The sequence below is a fragment of the Pygocentrus nattereri genome, chromosome 26, assembly GCF_015220715.1.
Source record: "Pygocentrus nattereri isolate fPygNat1 chromosome 26, fPygNat1.pri, whole genome shotgun sequence".
Classification (NCBI taxonomy): Eukaryota; Metazoa; Chordata; class Actinopteri; order Characiformes; family Serrasalmidae; genus Pygocentrus; species Pygocentrus nattereri.
In genome coordinates this window covers 25,992,367-26,015,558 of record NC_051236.1, presented here as the reverse complement: position 1 = coordinate 26,015,558, position 23,192 = coordinate 25,992,367, and the positions used below count along the sequence as shown (strand labels likewise).

The window sequence follows — 23,192 nt, the reverse complement described above, 5'->3', positions numbered from 1 at the left end:
GTGGTTCCTCTGTGGCATTCGGCCCAAAGAGCCCTTTATTTTTAAGAGTGTAGGTAACATGGTCCTCTTCGTCCCACTGCTGCAACTAAAACCATATCAACCTATGAGAGTAAATATGCCAATTGGCTCTGTTTTAAACCCCATAGAGCAGCTGGGAATGACATAAAAACAGCATGTGGGAGTTGGTCAGTGGTGAATTTTTGATGGCAGACAGATACTATGAGTTGGTTTAAAGCTTAAGAGGTTAGAAATGGGATGGTCAAAGCCTTGCCATTGGTCAAGCCCAGTCAGAATGGAGGAGGCCTTTGACTCTTGGGGTAGCTGCAATAGTTCTGCCCACCTTGTTTGTCACCGTGAGGAGGGGCTTGCCTTCTGAGGACGCCTTATTGGGTATCTCCTTCAGGACCATGGCAACGGTCTTATCTGCAGCCCTAGAGTCTTTCCCCTACAACAGTGAAATCAACAATGACTTGTGTCAGGACAAAAACGGTTAGATATTCCAATATATTAATGGTCCTAAGGGTGTTCAGTAAAGCTTATGAAATGGTGTGGACTTATATGGTTTACATGGCCTACCCACAGCATACAGCAACATGGAACATTTCTCAAAGCTTTAAGCAGCAATATCTTCAAAAGAGGGCTCTCTTTAAATGTTCTCTGACTCTACTTATAAACATCACCCTTAGTTTTACTCTGCCCGCTGATGCGCCACTCTATTCAGGGGCATCACAGTGACGCAGACGGGGGGGGGGGGCTGTCATCAGCTGACTTTATCTCAGCAAGTGAGACAAAGATGTACGGCACGTCTAGAAAGTCAGTCACTTCAGAGCTGAGCTGCTACCCCGTGGGACAGGAGTTTGACTGTTACATAAGACCTCAAATTGAACCTAAAAGCTAAACAAAGACACCACTCAATCTACGTTTCAACCAGCTTTCTTTCCTGTCAACAAATACAACACAGACTGCATGTCTGGAAACTTTTTACACAAAACTGTTCTGTCCTTAATGGTAGCTTTGACTGTGAAGAACCAGCTGCTAAATTTAAAGGGCCATATTTCACATTTTCCCTCTGTATTTATTTCTACTTCAAGTCTTGTAAGGTTTTTGTGTGGGGTTTATGTAGCATTTTTACCTGCCCATTTCCAACCTCTCTTTATCCCTTAAATCATAAATAGTGTTTTTTTTGTGACTAAGACTAATATATATAGTTGGACTTTGTTTTGATTGACTGCCCTGTATTATCAAAGCAGCCCTACAGCATGGACAGGACAGAGCTGTAGGCTGAAAAGGTGAATATACGTAAATGCCTTGAATTTCGTTACATCACAAAAACAACAAACCAAAAACCCATATGGGCTGTAAGGACTGAGAAGGGAACAGCACGTCTTGAAACAATGTTATATCAACTACATCAAAATTTCTAATTGGAAAGAAAAATCAAGTATTTTTTCATGATATGAACTATTTAAAGAGGAAACTGTTTGGATTGAAATCTTTAGGATGGCAGAAAAAATGAACTTCAGCCACTCCTTTTGGATGCCTGGAACCTTTTAATGGTTGCAATGATATATTTGATACAGGAACAACATGTTTAATTGTTTTTCCAACATCTTCCACTCAGTGAACGCTGCAGTAACAACACTCTTTGTGAATTAAATATACTGTATATGTATATGGGGCACTAAATTACTGTAGTGCAGTGGACAGTCCAACATCACAATTTAACATAGGATGCTACTGCAGCTTTCACATATATGAACTGACTGAACTGGGGAGTGGATGGTATATTTTGAAAAATAAATGTATAGTTTACATGGTACATCAAAAAAATGTGTCTTTCAATTATATGACACCTTTAGGTAGTTACGTGGTGATTTAAAGCTGCACCATGTACATTTTGGGGAACTGGAGACCTCTCTGGTTGAAATGTGTAATTGCAAGCAACATGCAGAAGAATATTTTGTAACACCGGTCGTGCTTCGGACTCCTTCCCCAGGCAGATGAATCTGACTGATTGTGAAGGTGTGGAGAGTATTCAAAGAGAACTCTGTCAAAATCTGGTAAAGTACATGCCTTGAGGGAATGCGAGTGAATTATCTACTATTGTCATCATATTTTCATTAGCATAATGGTAATTTTGCATTTTAGCATTTTAGACCTAAACATCAAGCTGGATCTTCTTTTTGAGTCTGTGCGTTTGACATTTGCGCATTAAGACATGTGACATGGCCCAGAATCTTCCAATCTGATGCTTATGACTTATTTTCATTTCAGGGTTTATAGGGTGACTCACAGCGGTGCATAGACTTCATTATGTACACCACATCTCACATAGTGCAGCTTTAATTAGGTTTAAAGATTCTGAAAGAGACCTGATGCAAATTGTACACTATATCTTGGGGTGGCTTTCACTGTCTGTTCTGTTCCATCTCTTAAAGAGGTGGTGCCACTGTGTGTGCGTGGCCTCGGGGATGTCTCTCCTGAGAATTCAATGCTTTTAATGGAGCAGAAAAACCACCTGTGTCCTGACAAACCATGACAAGTGAAGTGTAAGTAAAATAAACACTTTACAAGGACAAATCTGCCATAGATCTCACACACTGGTTCTGTGTTGAGCAGATGAGATGGTGTTTGTAATATGATTTTATCCTTAATGGACAGCTTTGAAGGTGGACAGCACTGTGCACTAAAGACAAAGACAAAAATCAATATTACAGTAAAGTGAATTTCAAACCTCTTATTTCAAAGACATTCCGTCTCTACAGTAATGTCTTATGCAGCTGAGTCTGAATCGTTTTAGTCTGGCTGAATTTTAACCTGAATAAGCCTTCTTATGAATGGTCTTACTGGCACGGTGCATAGCGCAGTGGCATTTCATGTTTGCCAGGTAAATCTGCCAAAATGAGATGAGAATACAACAATGCCATAAGTGATTGCACCGTTTATGCAAATCATGTTTTGTTTGTGATGTATTAAACACAATACCCAAAGGTATGTTTCAGTAATTAAAGCTTTGGATCTGCAGCCTTTTCTCAGACACCACAGTGTGGATGTGGTTATGAGTGAAATCTCACTTGAGTCTCTCACCTAAACCATGTGACATCAGGCATAGTGCTGCCACTATGAGAGGCACGCACAGATACGGATTTAGTTCCATGTACTCAAGTAAAAGTTTGATGAATTTATACTTTTAAGATGAAAATGCATTTACTTTAACTCAAGTATATCGGTGAGGAATGGAATCCACTTTTCACTGAGTCACATTTTAAACCCTATTCAGCTGGACTAGATTAACCTAGTGAGGTGCTGTAATTGAAGTGATTTCTGACCAGATCTGTGATTTTAATCCAGTGCTAATCTGCAATGTCTGTAGTCTGTAGTCTGACAACTACTAATTCTGAAGCGAATTGCCTTCTATAATTTGCCGAACGCTGAACTTCCTTAGTAATAGTAATCATTACAGTCATGTAGTAAGAAGATCTGTTAACCAGATAACAGAAATTAAGCCCTTTTTTGTGACCTAAAGACAAGGCTAACCGCTAAAATGGAGTCTGATGGGACAATTCCTTAACTTAATTCCTCGAACACTACTGAAATTCACAACAACAGCTTACGCACCATCATTCAGAATTGCCATTAACAACAGGCGTCACCTCACAAACTGAGATACAAAGTCTTCTTCTTCGTTCAGTTCCACTTTTTTGTGCCTTATTTGGCGTTTAGCCACAGAATGTGTTGGTACTGTTAGGGAGTGTGGTACCTGTTGCATAGTATTGATGTAAAAGTCAGTGCAACAATGACTTGATTCAGGCTATTTGGGGGAATTTGGGAAAGTTACACAGATTCTTTATCCCATCAGAATCAACCAGTCAGTTCATGCACAAATTACATTACAAGATCCCTTCTGGGAAAAATATTCCAGCTTGAATAAAGTTTTAGTCCAGGACAGCCCAAACCGGTGAAATTTAGCCCCAGCCCTAATTAAACGCACCAGATTTTTTGGCCTAATGTGATTTTGATTTTTTGCTTGTCTTTGAAAAAAAATGAACTAGATAGAGATAGAACTAAAAGAGGTCTCAGCATGCTGGCCACCTGAGAAGCATTTAAACACTGAAGTATGATTGCAAGTCTCTGCAAGAGAATCCAAGAGCCTTTTAGGTGAGATAGCATATGTCAATTCATTGTGAAGAGTGTTTCGATGACATTATGGCCTTTAACCCTCTAGGGTCTAAGGGCATTTCTTGACTGTTGCCTATCTTCTTATACTGGCCTTTAAAGGCACTTGCTTATAACAAGATACTCATATGTTTCATGCTAAAATGCTCCATTATCTTCGCTGCAACTTCAGTGGCTGTAAACTCTTTTCACGCCATTTCACGTGTCCTTGACATCACGTGAATAAAGAATTAAGGGTTTCTAACGTGAAGAGTAAGGTCTTTAGGACTTTTTTGTAGACGGACACACAAATCCTGCAACTATACACGGCGAGAGGCAGATGACGCATTTCTTAACCCCTCTTATAGCCTCTCAACTCCAGAAGTGAGTCATGTACCGTCTTCTGATACGATGGAATTGAAAGGGCGACTCTGCAGATTCAGAAAACGTTTGAACAGTATTTCTGCACTGTATTATCGCAAAGATAGGGTAACATATATAGAAACATTAAACTTGATGTGCAGGCACATTTATGGATCCCGCAGGGTTAAATATATTCCTTGGCCTGCTAGTGACCCCATCACCTCATCTATCCCCTCTGGACTTTTTTTTTCAAATATGTGACAAAGAATTTTTGAAATATCATCACATAATTAATTATTTTGTTACCGTTCTTAACCATTTGTGTAGTATGTCTTTTTTAGAGGAGTAACACAATAACCTTTCTCAAAGTAACTTTGAGAACACACACTTTAGTTTGGTTTCTGAATTTTGCCTCTTTAGTTTTGCAAGAATATCTTGGGGGACGTAGACTTTTCCTACTTTTTAGCTACATTAACCTCATAGCTCCAATGTAGAACTGAAGAAGCAAAATATCCCTGCTACCCTAAATATCAGCCAAGTGGATGATCTCTTACGAATGGTAAAAATCAACAGCTTAGAAAATGATCTGTTTAATATCAATAAATCATATTCATTGTGTGGTTCTCTTTAAGACAAATCCACCAAGTAAGCTCCGGTGATGTCAGCCAGTGACATCATAAATTATTTAAAAAAGATGAAGCTGAAGCTGTGAGATGAATAGCATCAGAGTGCAGAGACTGGTAACTGTGCACACAAAACCAATGTAAAAACATACTATGCACTGCAGTATTACAAACATGGCAGCAAGGATCCATAAACAGCTTAATTTGAAACCACCCCAACACTGAGGTTCCTCGATCACCTGCAAATGAATTAGCTGAATTTATGAGTGTGTTGACTGCGTTGTTAAATGAAGGAACGAGCAGTGAGATGAGAGAGCGCACTCGAATGGATTAGAGTCTCTGACTGGTCACTAAGTTGCTGCTGTTATTGCTGCAGTAAATAAAGACACTACTGTCTGGTATCAGATGGTGTCAATGATGCTGAACTAATAGAATTTTATGGTGTGCTGTTACATCTCGCGCTACAACACTGCACCACTCGCCTGCCAGAAGACGAAACAGACGCAGACAAAACAAACCCACAAATAGAAGACGATGCTTATTGTAATAGTACTACCAATAACAATGTACTTCACAAATTAAATGCAATATAGTAATAATCTATAATCTACATATACATATAACTGTACATATAATTCACATCTGCCCACGCTTTTCAATTATTTTCAGTGAAAGTGTTACATATTGTATGGGACGTATTGTATGTTCACATTCTCATTTTACTTTGAATCTGACCAGAGTAGTTAGTATTGTTATATAGCTGCCTTATATAAATCATTTAGCAGTATAGTAGAATTATTTTAATAGCTAACTGATATTTCTCTTCAGTGTCATAGCCACAATACACTCAGCATTTTTCTACTCATTTAAAGAAAGCGACATCACATGAGCAGTCCATCACTACTAATTTTTCCAAATTTTTGTCTGTTCAATCATTGAGTGACACATAAACAAAGTCAAAGTAGTCTGATGTGAAAGGGTTCACTGCAGAGAAACCTACTGACAATTTTTTACAGTGGTAGTTGTAGGAGCCAAAGGCTGTGATGTCCATAATGCAGACACTGCAATTTTATTTTATTACACAAAATGAGCAGTGACCTTACTCTGACTTTGACTGAGTTTAATTTGTGATGTTGACAGCGATAAATAAATGGTAAATCTGCAAAAACGTGTCACACACCTCTCTGGACTCTGGATCCATGTGTCAGAGATCTGCCTCCTCTGACTTCATTTGTTTCACCTGCTTTTGTATATCATGTGATTAATTCAGTTCAGTAAACTGGCTTTAGTTCAGCTAAAGTATTCCTTCTTTCACAGAGCTACTGAGCGTCCTTTCCCATGATCTGGTTGACTTCCTGTGTATTTGACCTCCCTTTTGTATTGCATTTTCCCTTTTGGATATTGTTTGCCTGAACCTAACATTTGTTATGGTTGTTTATTGTTTTAAGTGGCTCATTTTGGATCTGACCTTTGGCCTGTTTTTTTGACCATGACTTTGGATCCTGCACAAACCAGTAAAGCCTCTTTTGTTCATTTTACCTGAAGATATCTGACTAATTCTGTCTCAATACAAATTACTATTTTTTTCTCATTTACCTCTCTACCATAAATGTAAAAATAGTTTTCAAAACTATTATAAATGAAAGTCTTAGGCAGTAGACAAAATACTTTCTAAATATTTTGTGTAATAAACACTTAAATTCAGACCTGTGATGCTTACCATCACCACTATGAACCATTCTGAAATGGCACATTTCATTGGATTCATGAATGGCTGAATGACTTTGGTTGACATTGATCATCTACAATTAAACAGAAACTGTGAAAGGAAAATGGGAATTCCCCTTTAGAACCCTAAGAAACCTAAAATGTGTGAATTAAATGCTGTTTAAATATTTATTTACATGTTAACCTGGGATTAATCTCATAAAGCTTCTTAACCTTCATGTATTCGGGGTCCTGTAGACCGCAGACCATCTTTAAAAAATCTAAAACATACTTAGCATTGTATCAGCTGGATACTCATGGTTTTCTTATTTCATGAAGACTGCTAGTAAACATGATTTTGACTTGGTGACATGTTTCAGAAAAGCTTCGGTAATCCTCTGTTAGGGGTCTCAGAGACTCCAGCTATAAAAATGGTTAAATGCAATGGGATTCATATGATTGATTGGCAGATGGGTGTTGAGGACTCTAAACTACACATCTGTGTATATAAACTACACAAACCTTTGCAACACCCCCACTTTTCTTTTCAAAGTGTAATTAGATAAAAACAGGGAAAACTAAAAATAAAGGAAAAATAGATATTCACTATTATTTTTACACTTAGAGAATTGGGCTCTTTAGAATGCCAAGCAATGACTAGATAAAGCCTCAACCTCAATCTCAACTAAACATACAACAAATTTTGAATAAAATATAACCCAGCTATGCTTTTCCAAACTACAGAGAAAAAGGCAAAATGAATGTAGGGATCTTGTAAGTGTAAAATATTCAGTATTCGTGTGGTCACTAGCTGTGGGGGTTATTAGCCTCAACTATTAGACTCAGCTCTCCCCAGTGCAATGGCTTGGTCAGTGTGCTGCGTATACTCTCAGGATTATGTAACAGCAGTGTGGATAATGCAAGGCTGTTTGATGCATCTCCAGCTTTGCTCCTGGCACTCCTTTTTCTATTTGCCATATCCACGTCCAGCTTCAAAGAGAAATCATGTTGAATGGCTTTGACTCTGCACACGCAGTGAATGGACTGGGTTTGAGACATGTGGCCATTAGATCTAAGCCTAGCACAGCGCTGTCTCTGATTTTGTAAGACTGAGCGAGGGGAGAGCGAGCAGTGAAGTATGGCCTTCTCAAATGAGCATGGTGCTATTAATGAAGCCTACAGAGACAGACGTTAGGACACAGTCCTTACCCCTCTGCATGAGGGAATGATGCACAGGCCGAAGCACTTTGCTGTCACAGTAAAGCTCCATACAGAACAGTTTCACCCCAGGTAATCCCCCTAAAGGCCTCCCCGGGGGTTAAAGCCATGTGTGTATGTGACTGACTATTCATAGTTGTGTAATGGTACTGGACAGAAGAGAGTTCAAAAAGACGATTATACAACAAAGTGCACATCAAAGTATTCCCCACCCCCACCTAACCAAATAATATTGTTGCTGTTGTCAGAAAACCTCCTATCTCTGAAATAGTAAAAAAAAGTCAATAAATTAAAGTTTAAAGTAAAAGAGTTTCAAGGTTCTGACATTTTAATCAATGCGGTGATACAATAGCAGTCATAAAGAACTGCTCAGATGGGTCTGTCATACATTAATGTTTAGAAACTTTAATGTTTTTGTTGAGATTTGTCATAGGAGTGGGCAACAGGATGAAATGTTATCGGTAATTGTTAATATTTATACAACCCTGAACAACTGTGTTTCATAAAATATACAGATTTAGACTACTTTTTCATTATTTTAAAAACAAATGGTGTTGGTGTGCTAGCAGGGCTTTCCTTTCGGCTTCCGGTATTTTTTTTTTAGCGGGATGTCACATTTTCAAGTGGTATCATAACTGTGATGGAGACATTCTCGGGTGCTGTACATTATAAATCCCTTTTTAGTCTTCAAAAAAGCTTTGAAATAATTCAACACAGACCACATTTTTACTGCTGATCTGCTGCCGCTCAAACTGTTTGAACACATTTGCACTAACAAATGTAGGAAAGTGAAGGAAACAACCGTTTTCATTTCCAGTACCACTAAATTATATGTAATATAGTGACCTGCTATTGTTTTTATATATATATATATATATATATATATATATATATATATATATATATATATATATATATATATAAAATAACACTGTTCTGGGCAATTGTGCTCACTGCCCCCTAGTGTGTGTCTTCTAATGTGGCGTTTTACTGGACGGATTGGTTAGATTGCGGAGGTGAAATTTCCCTATTGTGGGATTAATAAGGGTAACTTAATCTTAGTTACTTTTTAAATTACTGTTTATTTTCTGAATTTTACATGTTATATAAAATAAAACATCAAATATGGCTTGGGTAAAAGCTATGGTCACTCAGAAAACTCACTAAACATGTAATTTCATTTATGTCATACATTACAAATGTACAGCTGGATGTCAGCCTATCATATCGTTTATTTTTTACTCTCAGGTTTTCCTCTCCTGTTCCTTCTTAAGTCGTTGGATATAGTAAAAACTTTGTGCTCATTGTTTTTCTTTGTGTGACAGTACTGTTTCGCTGGTACATTTTGTCTGTTCCAACTTGTTCTCGAACCTCAGAAAAAACCTCAGAGAAGTTCTTATTATAAAGTATGACAACGCCGTGTGAGGTGGCCACTAAAACTAGAGAGAGACCTATAAAGCACTGAACTCTTTGTTATATAATTTCTAAGTTTGCATCACTTATTAAAGTATTACCTATTAAAGACTTCATTTCAACTGCTTGTATATACAGTGAGACAAAGATTGTGAAGATTAGGTCCAGCCTGGCCTAAGAATCTTTAAAATTGTAATCTTTACCTACAGTGTGGCTGATAACTTGCAGATGGCCATCAAAAGTTGCTGAGCTGGTATGGCCTGGTCAAACTCCCAACCACAATATACTGCCTGCTGCTAACTGCCTGTTTATAAAACAGCTGGCCTCAGCCCGCCACAGCCAGCAAGCCGCCTGAGTGTCATGTTCTACACTAACGAAGGGCATTAGAGTGAACTCCTGCGTGGTACTGTACATCACACTGCATAAACATAAACACGTGGGGGTTCAGTGAAGTCATTTATTCCAATGGGCAGTGACTGCCTTTACCCCATGATGTACATAGTATCAGCTAAATATAGCACTTGCTCATTCTAACAATTATAATTCTCTCCATGTGCTGGGATCACTTGAGGCTACTGATCTAATTAGAGTGTTTCTGGTAGCTGTACTGAGATTTAGAGCATTCAATGGCAAATAGTCATTTCTGACTAAATGTTTTCAGACACTCATCTTTTAGCACCTATCAGTATTCGTTTCTCTATCTGTATCTATCCAGTGCAATTAGACGATAAAGGAGTTCTTCTTGTGTTTTCCTTTCCTTTCAAGTTACGGTTCATGTATCAAAAATGTGTAATTCATTTGACATTACCATTTTCCAAACTGTGTTTATTTGTTTTTTAACCACATCATTTGCAACAGTAACTCTGTTATAGACTGTCTAGTAGCAACAGTAGCAACATTTAGTTTTACACAAATTACATGTATATGAAGCATTCATGGCATATTCATTTATAGTGCAGTAACACTGCATTACAATTACATCATTAATCTGAAACACTAAATGACTGATACACATATAAGGGATTAAAACATACTCCGTGATTCTTAGTGTGTACTTAATGATATGCTCATGAGTAAACAGTCTACAGTATTATGCACCTGGTAGGCCTACTCAAGAGAGATCCAGGTTACCTCCAATACTGTTCAAAGGGTCATTTAGCATTCACTCATTGATATATAATGAAATGTGTGCAACTGTACAGTAAAATTACAGTAAAATGACACTTGCTCTGGCTGTATTGCTAGGTGAAGCGCTTGTTTATCCTCTTTTGTAACAGTGCATGGAGCTAACAGTGTTTTAGTGGAGAACTTAATAAAAGTAAGAGGTTAATGGCTTAGCTCAGGTGGAATGATTACATTGCTGAGACCACATTGTAAGCTTGATTCAGAAATAAACTGCAAGCCACTGAGCTACAGAAGTTGTGTAATGTATAGGAATGTCAAATGTCATTTGTCTGTACCGTTTGAGTCCATCATGAATGCAGTAAGAATACATTTGATATACCAAGTGCTTAGAATGGTGTATTCATGATCATATCATGCAGTCTACACTACACTAGACGTAATGAACTGTGCAGAGTGAAAGCCCTAAATTGCCTTTCGCATTGAGAAATACTGTTTTTAAACAGTTGGGACTAGTCACTAGCGCAGATGTGCTTATAAACAACTGAGCCATTTGTGAATGTTCTGAGCCATTTGTGAATATTCTCATCCGATGATACCTATTCACCTGTTCACTTGAGGAAAGCTCCAAATAGGTGTTTTTTTGGTCATTCTACAAACTTTCCAGTCTTACATTGCAACTTTTCTGGAATGTGTTGCAGGCATCAAATTGAGAATTAGCATGCATTTGCAAAAATCAATGTCAAAAGTCAATAATGTAAAATATTAAACTTTTCTTTGTGTTGTTTTCAATGAAATACATGCAAAACACAGTCTGGAAATCATTGCTTTCTGTGTTTGTTTTGGCGTGTGTATTAATCGATGTTTCAGAATGATGATGTAATTGTAATTGAGTGTTACTATACTGTCAAATAATACAGCTCAAATGCTTTATATACATGTAGTCCATATAAGGCATCACTCAAAATTCCTTATCACTTCAACATAAATAGGTGGTGCTGAACTGCTGTAGACACAATAGGTGAATATATGTAAATTTGTTCATGGTTGTGACATCGCAGCCATGATGGATAAAGTGGTTATAGTACAGTTCATATATGGACTGGGGGAAAAAATGGTATAATTTGAAACTTTAGCATCATTTATACAGAAAATCAAAATATGGTTTGGAAAAATGATTTCCATGATATAACCACTTTAGGCCACATGTTATCATTTTTTGACAGTGACTAAGACTGCAAACAATCAGTAGTACATCAGCTGTCATGCACAGACACTGAACCAATTCAAGGAGCATGAAGGATTTCAACATCTGACTACCTCAAGTCAGACATCAGTTGAAAAGCAATTCTGGAGGAGTTTTTTTTTGTCTGTCACCGTTTGTAGTTTAAAGCCTGTGTAATTATTTCTATTTAATTGTCTTCAACACAAACTTTAAGCCCACCAGGCTTTGTGCGGCTAGCACGTGTTCCTCTAAACGACATTCTCATCAGCTTTGCTGAAGTCCAGACCTGTGCTTAGCTGATAGACCATTGTGAAAGTTCCCTCCCCAACACTTTCAAAGTTTAGCTCCAGTGTTTAACCAGCCTCTGAAGAACAATAGCAAGCGCGACAGAAAGATCTCATTCACAATGCCTTAGCTTTAAATTGTTCTCGCTTGGTTTTCTCTGCAACAATGGTCCCTGCACTGCCATGCTGAATATTTAATCACAAGATTACCTGTACTGTATTCAGAGGTTCAAACTAAAGGGGCTTATGGAATAAAGACAGTGAGGATGCATAATAAGGGCTGTGTAAGTCAAATCCATGGTCATGCAAGTGCTGAAGCCAGCGGAGAACACTGCCCGGACCACAGAGGTGCATCAGCACAAGGGCATCTAGATGCCCGCACACTGAAGGCCAGCTCAGACTCTGCCCCCCAGCAAGGTAACTCAAAGTGAACTGTGCAACTGGGAGACACAGGGCCTCAGCATGTGAAACCAGTTCCAGGTATGCAAGGAATTACTAAGATGTTTGTAATTATAACATTAAGTATTACATAATCTTTAATAGAGTTTCGTGGACGAGAATGAATTTATTATACTTCAAGTTAGTAATGAATGAATGAACTTCAATAATAACGTTTTTATGAAATTATGGTCAAAAATGCCTCATGTTTCAAAAGAGGTTACATCATAGGTAGATACATCATTGACGATCAATATGAGTGGCAGCTGAACCAATGGGCTGTTAGAAAAAGAAAACAGCAGCAGCTCTACATTAGGGCTCTTTACTGAGTCACTGTGACACTGCGATAAGATAAAGCAGAAGCTAAAATGTTTGTTTCGATCTTCAAGTAAGACTTTGGATGTCTTTTACACACTACATTATGTTTAATCTACAAAGGCCAAAAATGTTAATGCAGTAGCTTAGTGCTAACAGACTCCTAGAATCCCATAGGGATACTAGCAGAAATTAGCATTAGAGGTGTTTTTTTTTCATGTCTGAACTGAGTTTTGACATTGTTGAACTGAATTGAAGGTCTAAATCACGATTGGCCCCTCCCAGTCCTGTCCATGTGCTTGTGTTTACCTCCCAGTCCTGTCCATGTACTTTTGTTTTGTTTCTTCCCAGTCCTGCCCCCTTGTTTTCAGACCCTGCCCCTGATTGTAACCACCTGTGTTTTCCACCTGTGTCTTGTTAACCATCATTATCCCTGTTGAATTTAAGGCCTGTGTTTTTGTATTGTATATTCGTGCTGTTTGGTCTATGTTTGTTATTTGTTTCTTCCGGCCTCTGTTGTTTGTTTATCCTGCATTTCTTTTGTCATGTCCCTGACCCTGAACTGTCTTGAACCTGATTCTGGATTTGCCCCCAATAAATCTCGCTTCTCTACATCCGCCTCTTCATCGCTCCACAGCATTACAGAAAGACCTTGGGAGCGGCCGAGAGGGTCCTGTTTGTGTGTTCCTCCAGGTTGTTGCAACATTCAGTGCCTGGCATTGTGGATGCCGCCCGAGTTCCTGAACCCATTCCCGCACCCTGCAGCACACCTGTTCCTGTGGCCGCAACCCTTGGCATGCCTGTTCCTGTGGCCACTACCCGCGGTAGTGTCTGTCACTGTGCCTCCGGACCCACCGCCTGTTGCCGCTGCAGGCCTGCCTGCCTCCGAGGACGTCACAGCCCCTTTGTTCCCGCCCGTCCAGCCCTCACCTGTGTCTGCTGCTCCCCGTGGGCCTCCTGTTACGCTTGTGTCTACTGCTCCCCATGGACCTCCTGTTCCGCCTGTGTCTGCTACTGTGTCCCCTGTTTTTTCTGCTCCTTTGTTTTTGCCCTTCTCTGTTGCTGGTTTGGTTTTGTTCCCTGTTGTGTCTGTGCCTGTGCCCGTTCCTCTTGTGGTTCCTGTTCCTGTCTCTCCTTCTGTTTCTGTCCCGGTGTCTGTGTGTCAGTTTCTGTGCCTGTGTCTGTTTTAGTTCCTGTTCCCTTGTCTTTTGCTTGGTGTGTCTTATGTTGGTGTTTTCCTCGTCCTGTTGTGCCTTCGGTCGTTCCTTGTTTGGTGTCATTTTCTGTTGCGGTTTTGATGAGGGTCTCTTAACTAGCTGAGAGTTTTTGCTCAAAGCTGGGTGAGAGTAGTGGTTAATATTGTTTTTTCTACTGGCTTTTCTGTACCGTACTAGCGCACAGTGATGTCATCAAAACTCAAACGTTTCAAAGAGAGGCCTGAACACAGGAATTTTGTCTTTTAAGTGGAATCTATACTGCATGGGCAGTTGTTATATATAAATTTGTATATAACATTATTAATATAACAAGTGATTCCAAACTTTTGAATGGTTTTATGCATATCAGACACATGGGTGCAACCTGTAGGAATGGATATGAAATAACTAAAATTACACTGGACTAAAATCCAGTGTAATGTCCTATAAATTTCCATCTCTATCTTCCACTTCCTTGTTAAACTTCTCACATCCAATCTCCTCTGTGTTTCGCAGCTCTATCTCTGTTCATCAAGAGGGTTCGGCCATCTTGATTTAAGCAGAATCTGTCAAGGACTCCAGACGAACCTCCCTCCTTCATTCACACAGTTACTTCAGAGTGCACAACTATCACTGTCATGGCAAAACGTATCTTCGATATGGTAACTCAGTAGTAGAAGGACATTAATGGAACAAGATATTTTCCAAGTAGATCTGGATCTTATCTATTGGTCTATTCATCATGAAATTTCAACAGAATATAAAAGCCGGCTGCTAATGTTGGATTCTGGAAAAAAAATGAAACAGAGAATATTAATGTGAACGTTAACATGTATTGTGATTCAATATATCAGCATTTGCTAAATAAAGAGCTCTTCGGATTATAGTTACAGTGGAAATAATTCAGTGCAGTTTGCTTCTGATGCAGATTAGAATTTTTTATTGTTTTGTTGTAGATGGTATGGAAAGCCATTTCCTTTAACGCTTTTCAGTTAGTAGAAATGAGGTGGCTTAATTCATCCGCTTATCAAAACAGCAAAAAAAAAAAAAAAAGAATTGTAAGTACTGAAATTCATTCAATTCATTCAGTAATTTCATAGAGGAATAATTACAGCCACACAAACTCATTTACCATCCCAGAATGATAAACAACTTGCGGAGTAGGCCCTATCTATTTATGTGAAGTAATTGGTTCATGCCTCAGCATGAAAGCAGTGAATGTTGATGATGGCACAGGAGAGATTTATCACACACTGCTGCTCCTGCTATATGGCCAGGATGCTCATTTGCTCCAGGATGTTCTACGTAATGGTGGTGAGATTCACAAAACAAACAAAAATTAATTAATGAAACAGAATGGTCATCAGCTCTTTGGATATGTTCAAACTTTCTGTCTGAGGAGTGCAGCATTCTCTTTACCCAAACATGACTGAAAGCGGAGGTGGTGATTATTGTTGTAGGGTGACCTTATTATCTCTCCATGATTTGTTGTCGACTGCTTAATGAGCATATAATGACTAGGTGGAAGGCGATGATGAGCAGGTACTCTGTTTGTGGATGGCCAGTTTTTTGTTGTTCGAAAGTCTTCAAAATGGACTTTTGGACCTTGTGAATGACCTGCACACTCTGTTGATGCTGATCCCTTTTTGCTCCGCCAGCAAGGCCCATTAGCTTCATTACTTAGCCAGTCCAATTCTCTTTACATAGACCGACTGCTTTCAAAGTCTTAAGGTCTCCAATTAATCAATGTCTTGATTCTCTCCTCTGGGTTTTTTTTGGAGGCTATAGAACTCTTTGGAGTTTACGTCACTTGAATTGTCCTACCATGAATCTCTCCGGTCTCTGAGGAAAAGCGCAACACTGGAAAAGGGGAGTGGTTCGCATACGCAAGCCAAGCTCTTTCAGGTAACAAATTACGTCTCTGGAGACTCTGGAGAGTTCACTTTTAGAGAAGTGAGGCAATTGGTAGCGCAGCCCAGAGTATGGTCTCAGAGTATTGTTCATAAGGAGTGACAGTGGTTGACAGTAAAGGGGTCTCGCGTGGCTTCGGCTGCCCTTTGTTTTCATCTACAGCTCAAATTACTCTCAATCCCCTGAACAGTGGAGACAATGCTCAATTCTCACAACACACACAGGGTAAGCAAAACAATCAGAAGCATGAACAACAGGGCTAAAACTGGCTGAATTGATTCTTTGGTCCTCAGGCAGAATGAGCAGAGTGGTATTTTGGTCAGTCCTTGCAAAATAATTAATGAGACTTCCATAAGAACAGATGATGAACATACAGCAAATATGATTAGGGATGCAAACCTCTGACCTTACAATGATTCAATTCAATTACATGCTTTATTACACAACTCTGTGCATACAGAATCTCACATCTCACAAATCAAATCAACAATTTGACTTAGTTTACCCCGATTCAATCAGAAACATCCTATGTGACTGGAAGAAGTATAGAGAGTAGTGGAAAACTAACAATAATAATATCACACGATATGATCTTTTTTTTCTCTTTAAAAAAATGAATACTTTACCGATTATAATTATGACTAGTTATAGATAATTATTACATTCCATAATCAATGCAGCTTAACTGCCACTGTCCGTTTGATGCACCATGATGCCCTGATACATTTTTACATGTCTTTGTGATACACAGTTGTCACAATAGGCTCCTCCCACTCCTCCATGTGCTTTTCTGTTTACTTTCTGGTTCTCCAGGTGCCTATTTGTTTTGATTCTTTGATGTCCTGCCCCCTTGTTGCGCTACTCCGCCCCTGATTGTTTCCACCTGTTTCCCACCTGTCCCTCATCATCCCTGTGACACATAAGCCCTGTGTTTGGCCTGGTCTGTGTTGGCCTTTGTTTGATGTGCTGATTGTATTGTTTGTGCTGTTTGGAATTCTGTGTTTTGTTTCTTTATGTCTGTCCCTCCTGCTCTTCGTGTAGGCTATTTGAAGCTGGACTGTTCTGATCATGACCCTGGATTTGCCCTCAATAAATCTCGCTTTTCTCAGCACATGCACCTGCCTCATCGCTCCATGTTACAACAGTACTGTGCAAAGTCAGAGATCAGCCCTCCAATCCTGTCACAACAATCATTACGTACAAGTTATTAATTTTTCACGGTCAGAAAAAAAGGCAAAATCTTATATATTTAACAGAATAGCAAATTGTCAGTATTTAGTTTGTTCACCCTTTGCTTTATCCCTGCTTCTTTCCAGGAGACGTGCTTTCAGTTTTTAAAGAAATATGCAGGGATATTTTCCCACAAGTACAAAGTTCAGTCGTAGAAGTTGTTTGCATTTTCTGTTTCTCTAAGTAATCCCAAACACATTTAATGACGTTGAGAACTGGACTCTGAAGTGGACAGGCCATTATTTTCAGAAGCTCAGACACTTCTTTGATTTGCAGATGTTCTTCTGTTTTGTCTGTCTTTTCTCTATAACAGCTTCTTCACAGCTACACATCCTTTCAGACCCTAGCGTTGAGTCGTCTTCTCACAGTGGAAGGATGGACAGAAACACCCGTGGATTTCTTCAGATCTGAGGTAGAAGTGGAGCTTGGTTTTCTTCTCTCTCTCAAAGATGAAAGCTTTAAGTACTGTTTATCTGTTGCCGACAGTTTTGGTGGTGGAGCAGGCCTTGGATGGTTGTTAGGAGTCCCAGTTTGTCTGTATCTTCTAATGATTTTTTTAACCCCAGCATTAGAAACACTTTTTACTTAAGTTATTTTCACTTATTTTGCATTGATTTTTAGCTCCTTAGACCCTTACCGTGCAGTAAAGATACTCACATGCTAATGACAGGCTGGATAACTTTTGCTATTTGAACATAATGCCATATGATGATTTTAAGAATATCTGCTAAATCATCTTGATAAGAACGTCAAGTTTTTACAGAATTTTACAGTCCATCATACAAAATTCAAAACTTCATCATGTACAAACATCAAAATTCACATTGCCTGCCTTGCATGGAAATATATGTACTTAGCATAGGAAGTGTAATTCATATATCCTGGATTAATGGACTATTTTTTAACTGATTATGCAGGAATTTTGTGTATAGTTGGTAACACTGCCACCAACTGCATGGCAGATTAGGTTTCGATTCTCTGTTACAACAACAAGAGCCCTAGAGTAAGATGCCTAGCACTACATTCGCCTACCTCTATAACACGATTCTGACTGTGAGTCACTCTGTATCAAAACACCTGCCAAGATGTAACATCACTATGAGAGCAGAAAAGCTGGTATGACTCAGTGTTTTAACTTCTTCATAAGACAACAAACATTTCTCCTCATTTACCAATATCTTCCTTTCCTTAAATGTGTTCTTGAGAAAAGTTCTAAGAAAACGTCTACATCAGATTCATGATATGATCTTAAAACTGCAGAAATGTTCGCATCTTTGTGCTCTTGATTACGTAGATTCTGTTCTTACCTAACAACAAATCCCAAATAAGAAAAAGGTCGGTGAATGTCGGAAACTTCATAAAAAAACTGCGTGAGAGGGTTTTAAGAAGAAATTTCTTCTTAAGAACGGCTGAGGAATAACGCCCATTCTTTTGTTAGCTCAACTAAATAGTTCTTTTAGTGTTGACGACAGAAAGTCAGTCAGTGTAACTTACTATTTACAGAAGTTAAGCAAACAGGAAAAAGCTAGAGGAAACTGCCACTAAAATGTATTTTATCTCAATTTTTAAAAACGTGTCTTGACTATATGGAACGACTTCTACTGAATAGCTGTTTTGACTAGAACTGAAACAAATGAGTAGTGGTCTCTGGCTTTTGCACAGTATTATAGGTCAGAGCTGTTCACTTTAATCACAGCTTTTTTACAGGCAGTGTTTCGGCATTACGACACACGGAGAGTGGGGTGCGAGTGCAGTGCATGGTTCAAACAGGATGGGGTCGTGTTCTGTATATCCACCTGAAACACAAGAAACCTGTTCGTTAAGGATTTATGAGGAGGTTATGTCCAAAAGCATGTCAGTTTCAGTGCACTACAGCTGACTGCTCATGGAACCTTTCAGGGTAAAGAGAACTTCCTGTGCTTTGTCTTTAAATATTAAAGGCACGATGGTGTACATACAGAGACTACTACTGAAGCATCTGTGCTAATAGCAGCATCAGATCATCCTGTAAACTCAGGCTCTTCACAGAGACAGGGGCTGCCTCTGTCAAAAGCAGAAATAGCTTGGCAGGGATATTTTCCTGCTGGTTGAACACCTAATTAACCGGAATAGGATTCTGCTATTAAAAAAATCCTGCTTTATGCCAGCTCAGGGTAGGAACCTGTGCAATCAGCCATGTTTAGAAGGAGGAACTCATGCTGGAATGACTTGAGTGTGATCCCGTCTGCTTAACTGACCCCGGGAGCGAGGTCACTTTTGATAAAATGGGCTGAACCTGGACTGACCTGTCTGTTGTTCTAAGTTTCCTGGGGATAAGAGAGTTAATTAGAATGTCATATTAAATAAATAACATAAAACGCAGCTACAACAATAAAGTACAGCATGCAATCTTCAGTTTATCAATATATCAAGCACACCTAGCAAGAGTCAGCACAGTGTTACTTCCAACATGCAAATATATGTCACTTTATAGTAAGAGGCCTTGAGAAATAGTAATGAATCTTTGCCTAATAGTTTGTTAGTGACAGATAAGAATTGTATACATCTAATATATGCGTTAATAAATGCATTTTAATAATTGACTTGGCGACGTACAAATAATTATTTTGAAGACAGAAATCGAATAATTTGCCAAGTACAAGTCTGAGCCCAACAATCGAGCCCCTCCATTGAAAAAACATATATGAACCATTCCACCCTTTTTTGGATTATCTGTTATTTAAATTGTTTTTTTTTTTTTACATCAAAAAGCTGAACTAAGCTTTATTTACATTGTAGTGCCCCCTTTCTTTTAACTACAGAGCATCAAATAATGTCATATCATGCTTTGTCACATATACTGTTTACTCTTACTGGCTACATTCATCCATCCATCCATTCATTTTCTAAGCCGCTTCTCTGTCAGGGTCGCGGGGGGATGCTGGAGCCTATCCCAGCAGTCTTCAGGCGAAAGGCAGGATACACCCTGGACAGGTCGCCAGTCCATCGCAGGGCAGACAGACAGACACAGACAGTCACTCACACCCAGGGGCAGTTTAGCATGTCCAATTGGCCTGACTGCATGTCTTTGGACTGTGGGAGGAAACCGGAGAACCCAGAGGAAACCCACACAGACACAGGGAGAACATGCAAACTCCACACAGAGAGGACCCTGGTCGCCCGGTCGGGGAATCGAACCCAGGCCCTCCTTGCTGTGAGGTGACAGCGCTACCCACCACGCCACCGTGCATTCATAATCATAGTAAATAGCTACTTAGTAAATGTCTACATCTTGTTTCAACTTTCAGTCTTTTTAGTGTTTTAAAGCACTGTTAATTCTTCCTTCATTTAATTAATGAAAGTTAATTCTTTCATACACATATTACCTTTAAGTAATACAATACAAGTTCAGTCACAACGTCATAACAGGGGTCCATTAAAGCCTTATTAATGTTTCATTAATGTTTTTAAATATGTAAGATGAATTGTCTAGGCATGGCTCACAAACAAGATAAGATAATGTATAACTACTTAGCCATTTAAAAAAATAAATGTTTAATGTTTGACTTATGAGTCTCATATAATGAAATATTTATTAACAAACTGTTTGCTTTGCTCAGATCATTAATCATCCAGAATGATGATGAATTATTTGTGTCACAAAATAAAGCAATAATCATTCCGTCAAGTAGTAGCTTTTACTAATGCATATTTAAAAATGACATGGCTATTTAAAATAATTAACAGGCTATTAAGTGATGATGATGATATGATAATGATGAAGTTGCTGTTTATTAAGGTCTGTTATATTACCACTATGATTAACAGCTTTCAGATTTCAGACTTTTTCTTACAGTCTCGTCTACCTCTATGAATGACGTACAGATACATCATCACACAAGAAAGGAGAGAGAGAAACTCAGAGAGAGTGTGAAACTGCCGAGAGATATGAGTAAACACTCTGAGTAGTCCTGCAGCGGTTTGGAGTCAAAGATGTGAACCAATTAGGTTGCAGCATTTAGTGAAGGATAAACTGCTGAACTGAGAGCTGCTGGTTTAAGAACACATCCTGTTGGAAGTTACTGAACAAAACACACAGCCCAAAGTTACACTGTAGTCCTCCATACCCACCAGCACTCTCAGCCACTCACACATCATTTAGATCGCTCTGCAAAGTTTGTCAGACAAAACTCTCCAAGAAAATGGGCTCCTATTAAAGATTTTTTCTGTTCCTCCCGGCTGTCCCCTCCCTTTCGCCTAGTGGGAGAAAGAAAGGCCAGCTCCGAGCTACACTGTCACCAAATGATCTGCCTATTCCTGCCTTTTACTTCCAGCTGGAAAGAGATTGATGAATCCTGCCTGTTTGGAACTTGTTCCCTGTGTATAACCACAGGCAAACAAGGCTAATATCACTTTGCCCCTCTCCATCGGCGATCCATCATCCACCTCAACAAGACAAATGCTACAGCCCCCTAAGCTGTTTGCTTTCACTATTTCAAGAATACACTTCTACGACAGTCCACATGTGGACACTGAGGTGCCCGTTTTAAATTCACTGTTTTCAGAGCCAACACACACACAACACTACCTACATCAGCTGCAGTTTAGCCACGCCCACTCACGCTGAGTGTTATAAGGAGTGTGTCAGCCAGAACTACATTTTGAATGGAACACAATACAGTCATTCACATATATCAGTCCTAAAAGCACAGTATCAAAAAGAGTTTGCTTAAATTTAAGCTGAAAGGCTGGAAAATTAAAATATCAACCATGACTGTGTTGGAAAAATTAGACCACATAAATGAGAGTACCTGTGGGAAAAATGTAGGATTTGGGCCGTTAAACTGCTCTTTCTGCAACTTCATGCAAATGTTTATGCAAATTAGATTAGCATTTGAAGCTCTGCCTGTGGATGTATAAATATTTTTAATTGGGATTAAAGGATAAAAAAAAAAATCAACAAAAACAGTGATATATGTTGAGTTAGTATTTCATATTTAAGTCAAATATTAAGTCAGTTATGTATTGAATTACAGTCAGTTATGATTTATCTGTCTGCATTTTTGACTTTTCCAGCTGTTTCAGTATTAAGCATTGAAAACAGTGTGACCAAAGAAATGTGATTGTTTATGCAAAATATAGCTATATGCAAAAGTTTGGGCACCTCTGGTCAAATTCCATGTTTTGTTGATCTTGTAAGTGAAAATAATTTAACACCTCCTCCACAGAAAACCCACTTCTGCACGCTTTAATTACTGTGTATGTGTTGAATTTAACATATTGGGGGGAAAAGAGCCACACAAGCGCAAACATTATGGCACATTGTATATTTTATGCATATCTCATTTTTCTCCCGTGTAAATCGTGCACTTAAATTAGCAGAAAATGTCATAGTCTGTTAATAGTCTGTGTGAACTTCAACAAGAAAATCAACAAAACCTAATTTGGACAGAGTATTCAAACTTTTGCATGTGACTCTAATGAAACCGCTAATGAAATTCAAATCATAATAAATATCTCCCGCTACTAATGAGCGCTAATGGGGTACTGATTAAAATGTCGATTACACACCTTTAGTAGAATTTCACCATTTATTTCAATGAGCAACCATTGAGAAGTAATTAAAATGAAATTACAGCACACTTTTGTTATAACCGGCAATTACTGCAACTCAGGCTGCTCAGTGTGCTCTGGACAAGTGGTGGTTTTGCTCATTACTGCATGTTGGTGAGGCCATCTGGAAACGTACCCTCAGTGTCATTTTAGGGGTGTCCTCTATTTAACAACAGGGGGGCAGCCATCCTGGATTTGCCATCCTTGTGGCTAACTCGGTTAGTGTCAATTCAGTGTCAACCACACCGCCCTGTTGGCTAGCTCTGCTCTCATTGGATATGAGACAGAGGCACGCTGGGCCATTAAGGCTCGGCGGCGTGCGTGGTGGCAAGCTGCCGAGCAGGTGCGCTGTAAAAAATAAAACTCACAAAGGGGGTATGGCTTTATTCTCTGTGTGTCT

General features: G+C 39.0%; 1 protein-coding gene across 4 annotated transcripts in view; it reads right to left on the bottom strand.

Annotated features, from left to right (window-relative positions):
* Positions 1-23,192, bottom strand: part of pex5la (peroxisomal biogenesis factor 5-like a) — a 116,034-nt gene that overhangs the window by 52,420 nt on the left and 40,422 nt on the right. For 3 of the 4 annotated variants that reach the window (XM_017698095.2, XM_017698094.2, XM_017698096.2), the window contains exon 2: positions 341-445. The exons of the other annotated variant lie outside the window; for it this stretch is intronic. In XM_017698095.2, coding sequence (XP_017553584.1) covers positions 341-445 — 105 coding nt within the window. The remainder of the gene's footprint in view (positions 1-340; positions 446-23,192) is intronic. 4 annotated transcript variants of the gene reach the window in all.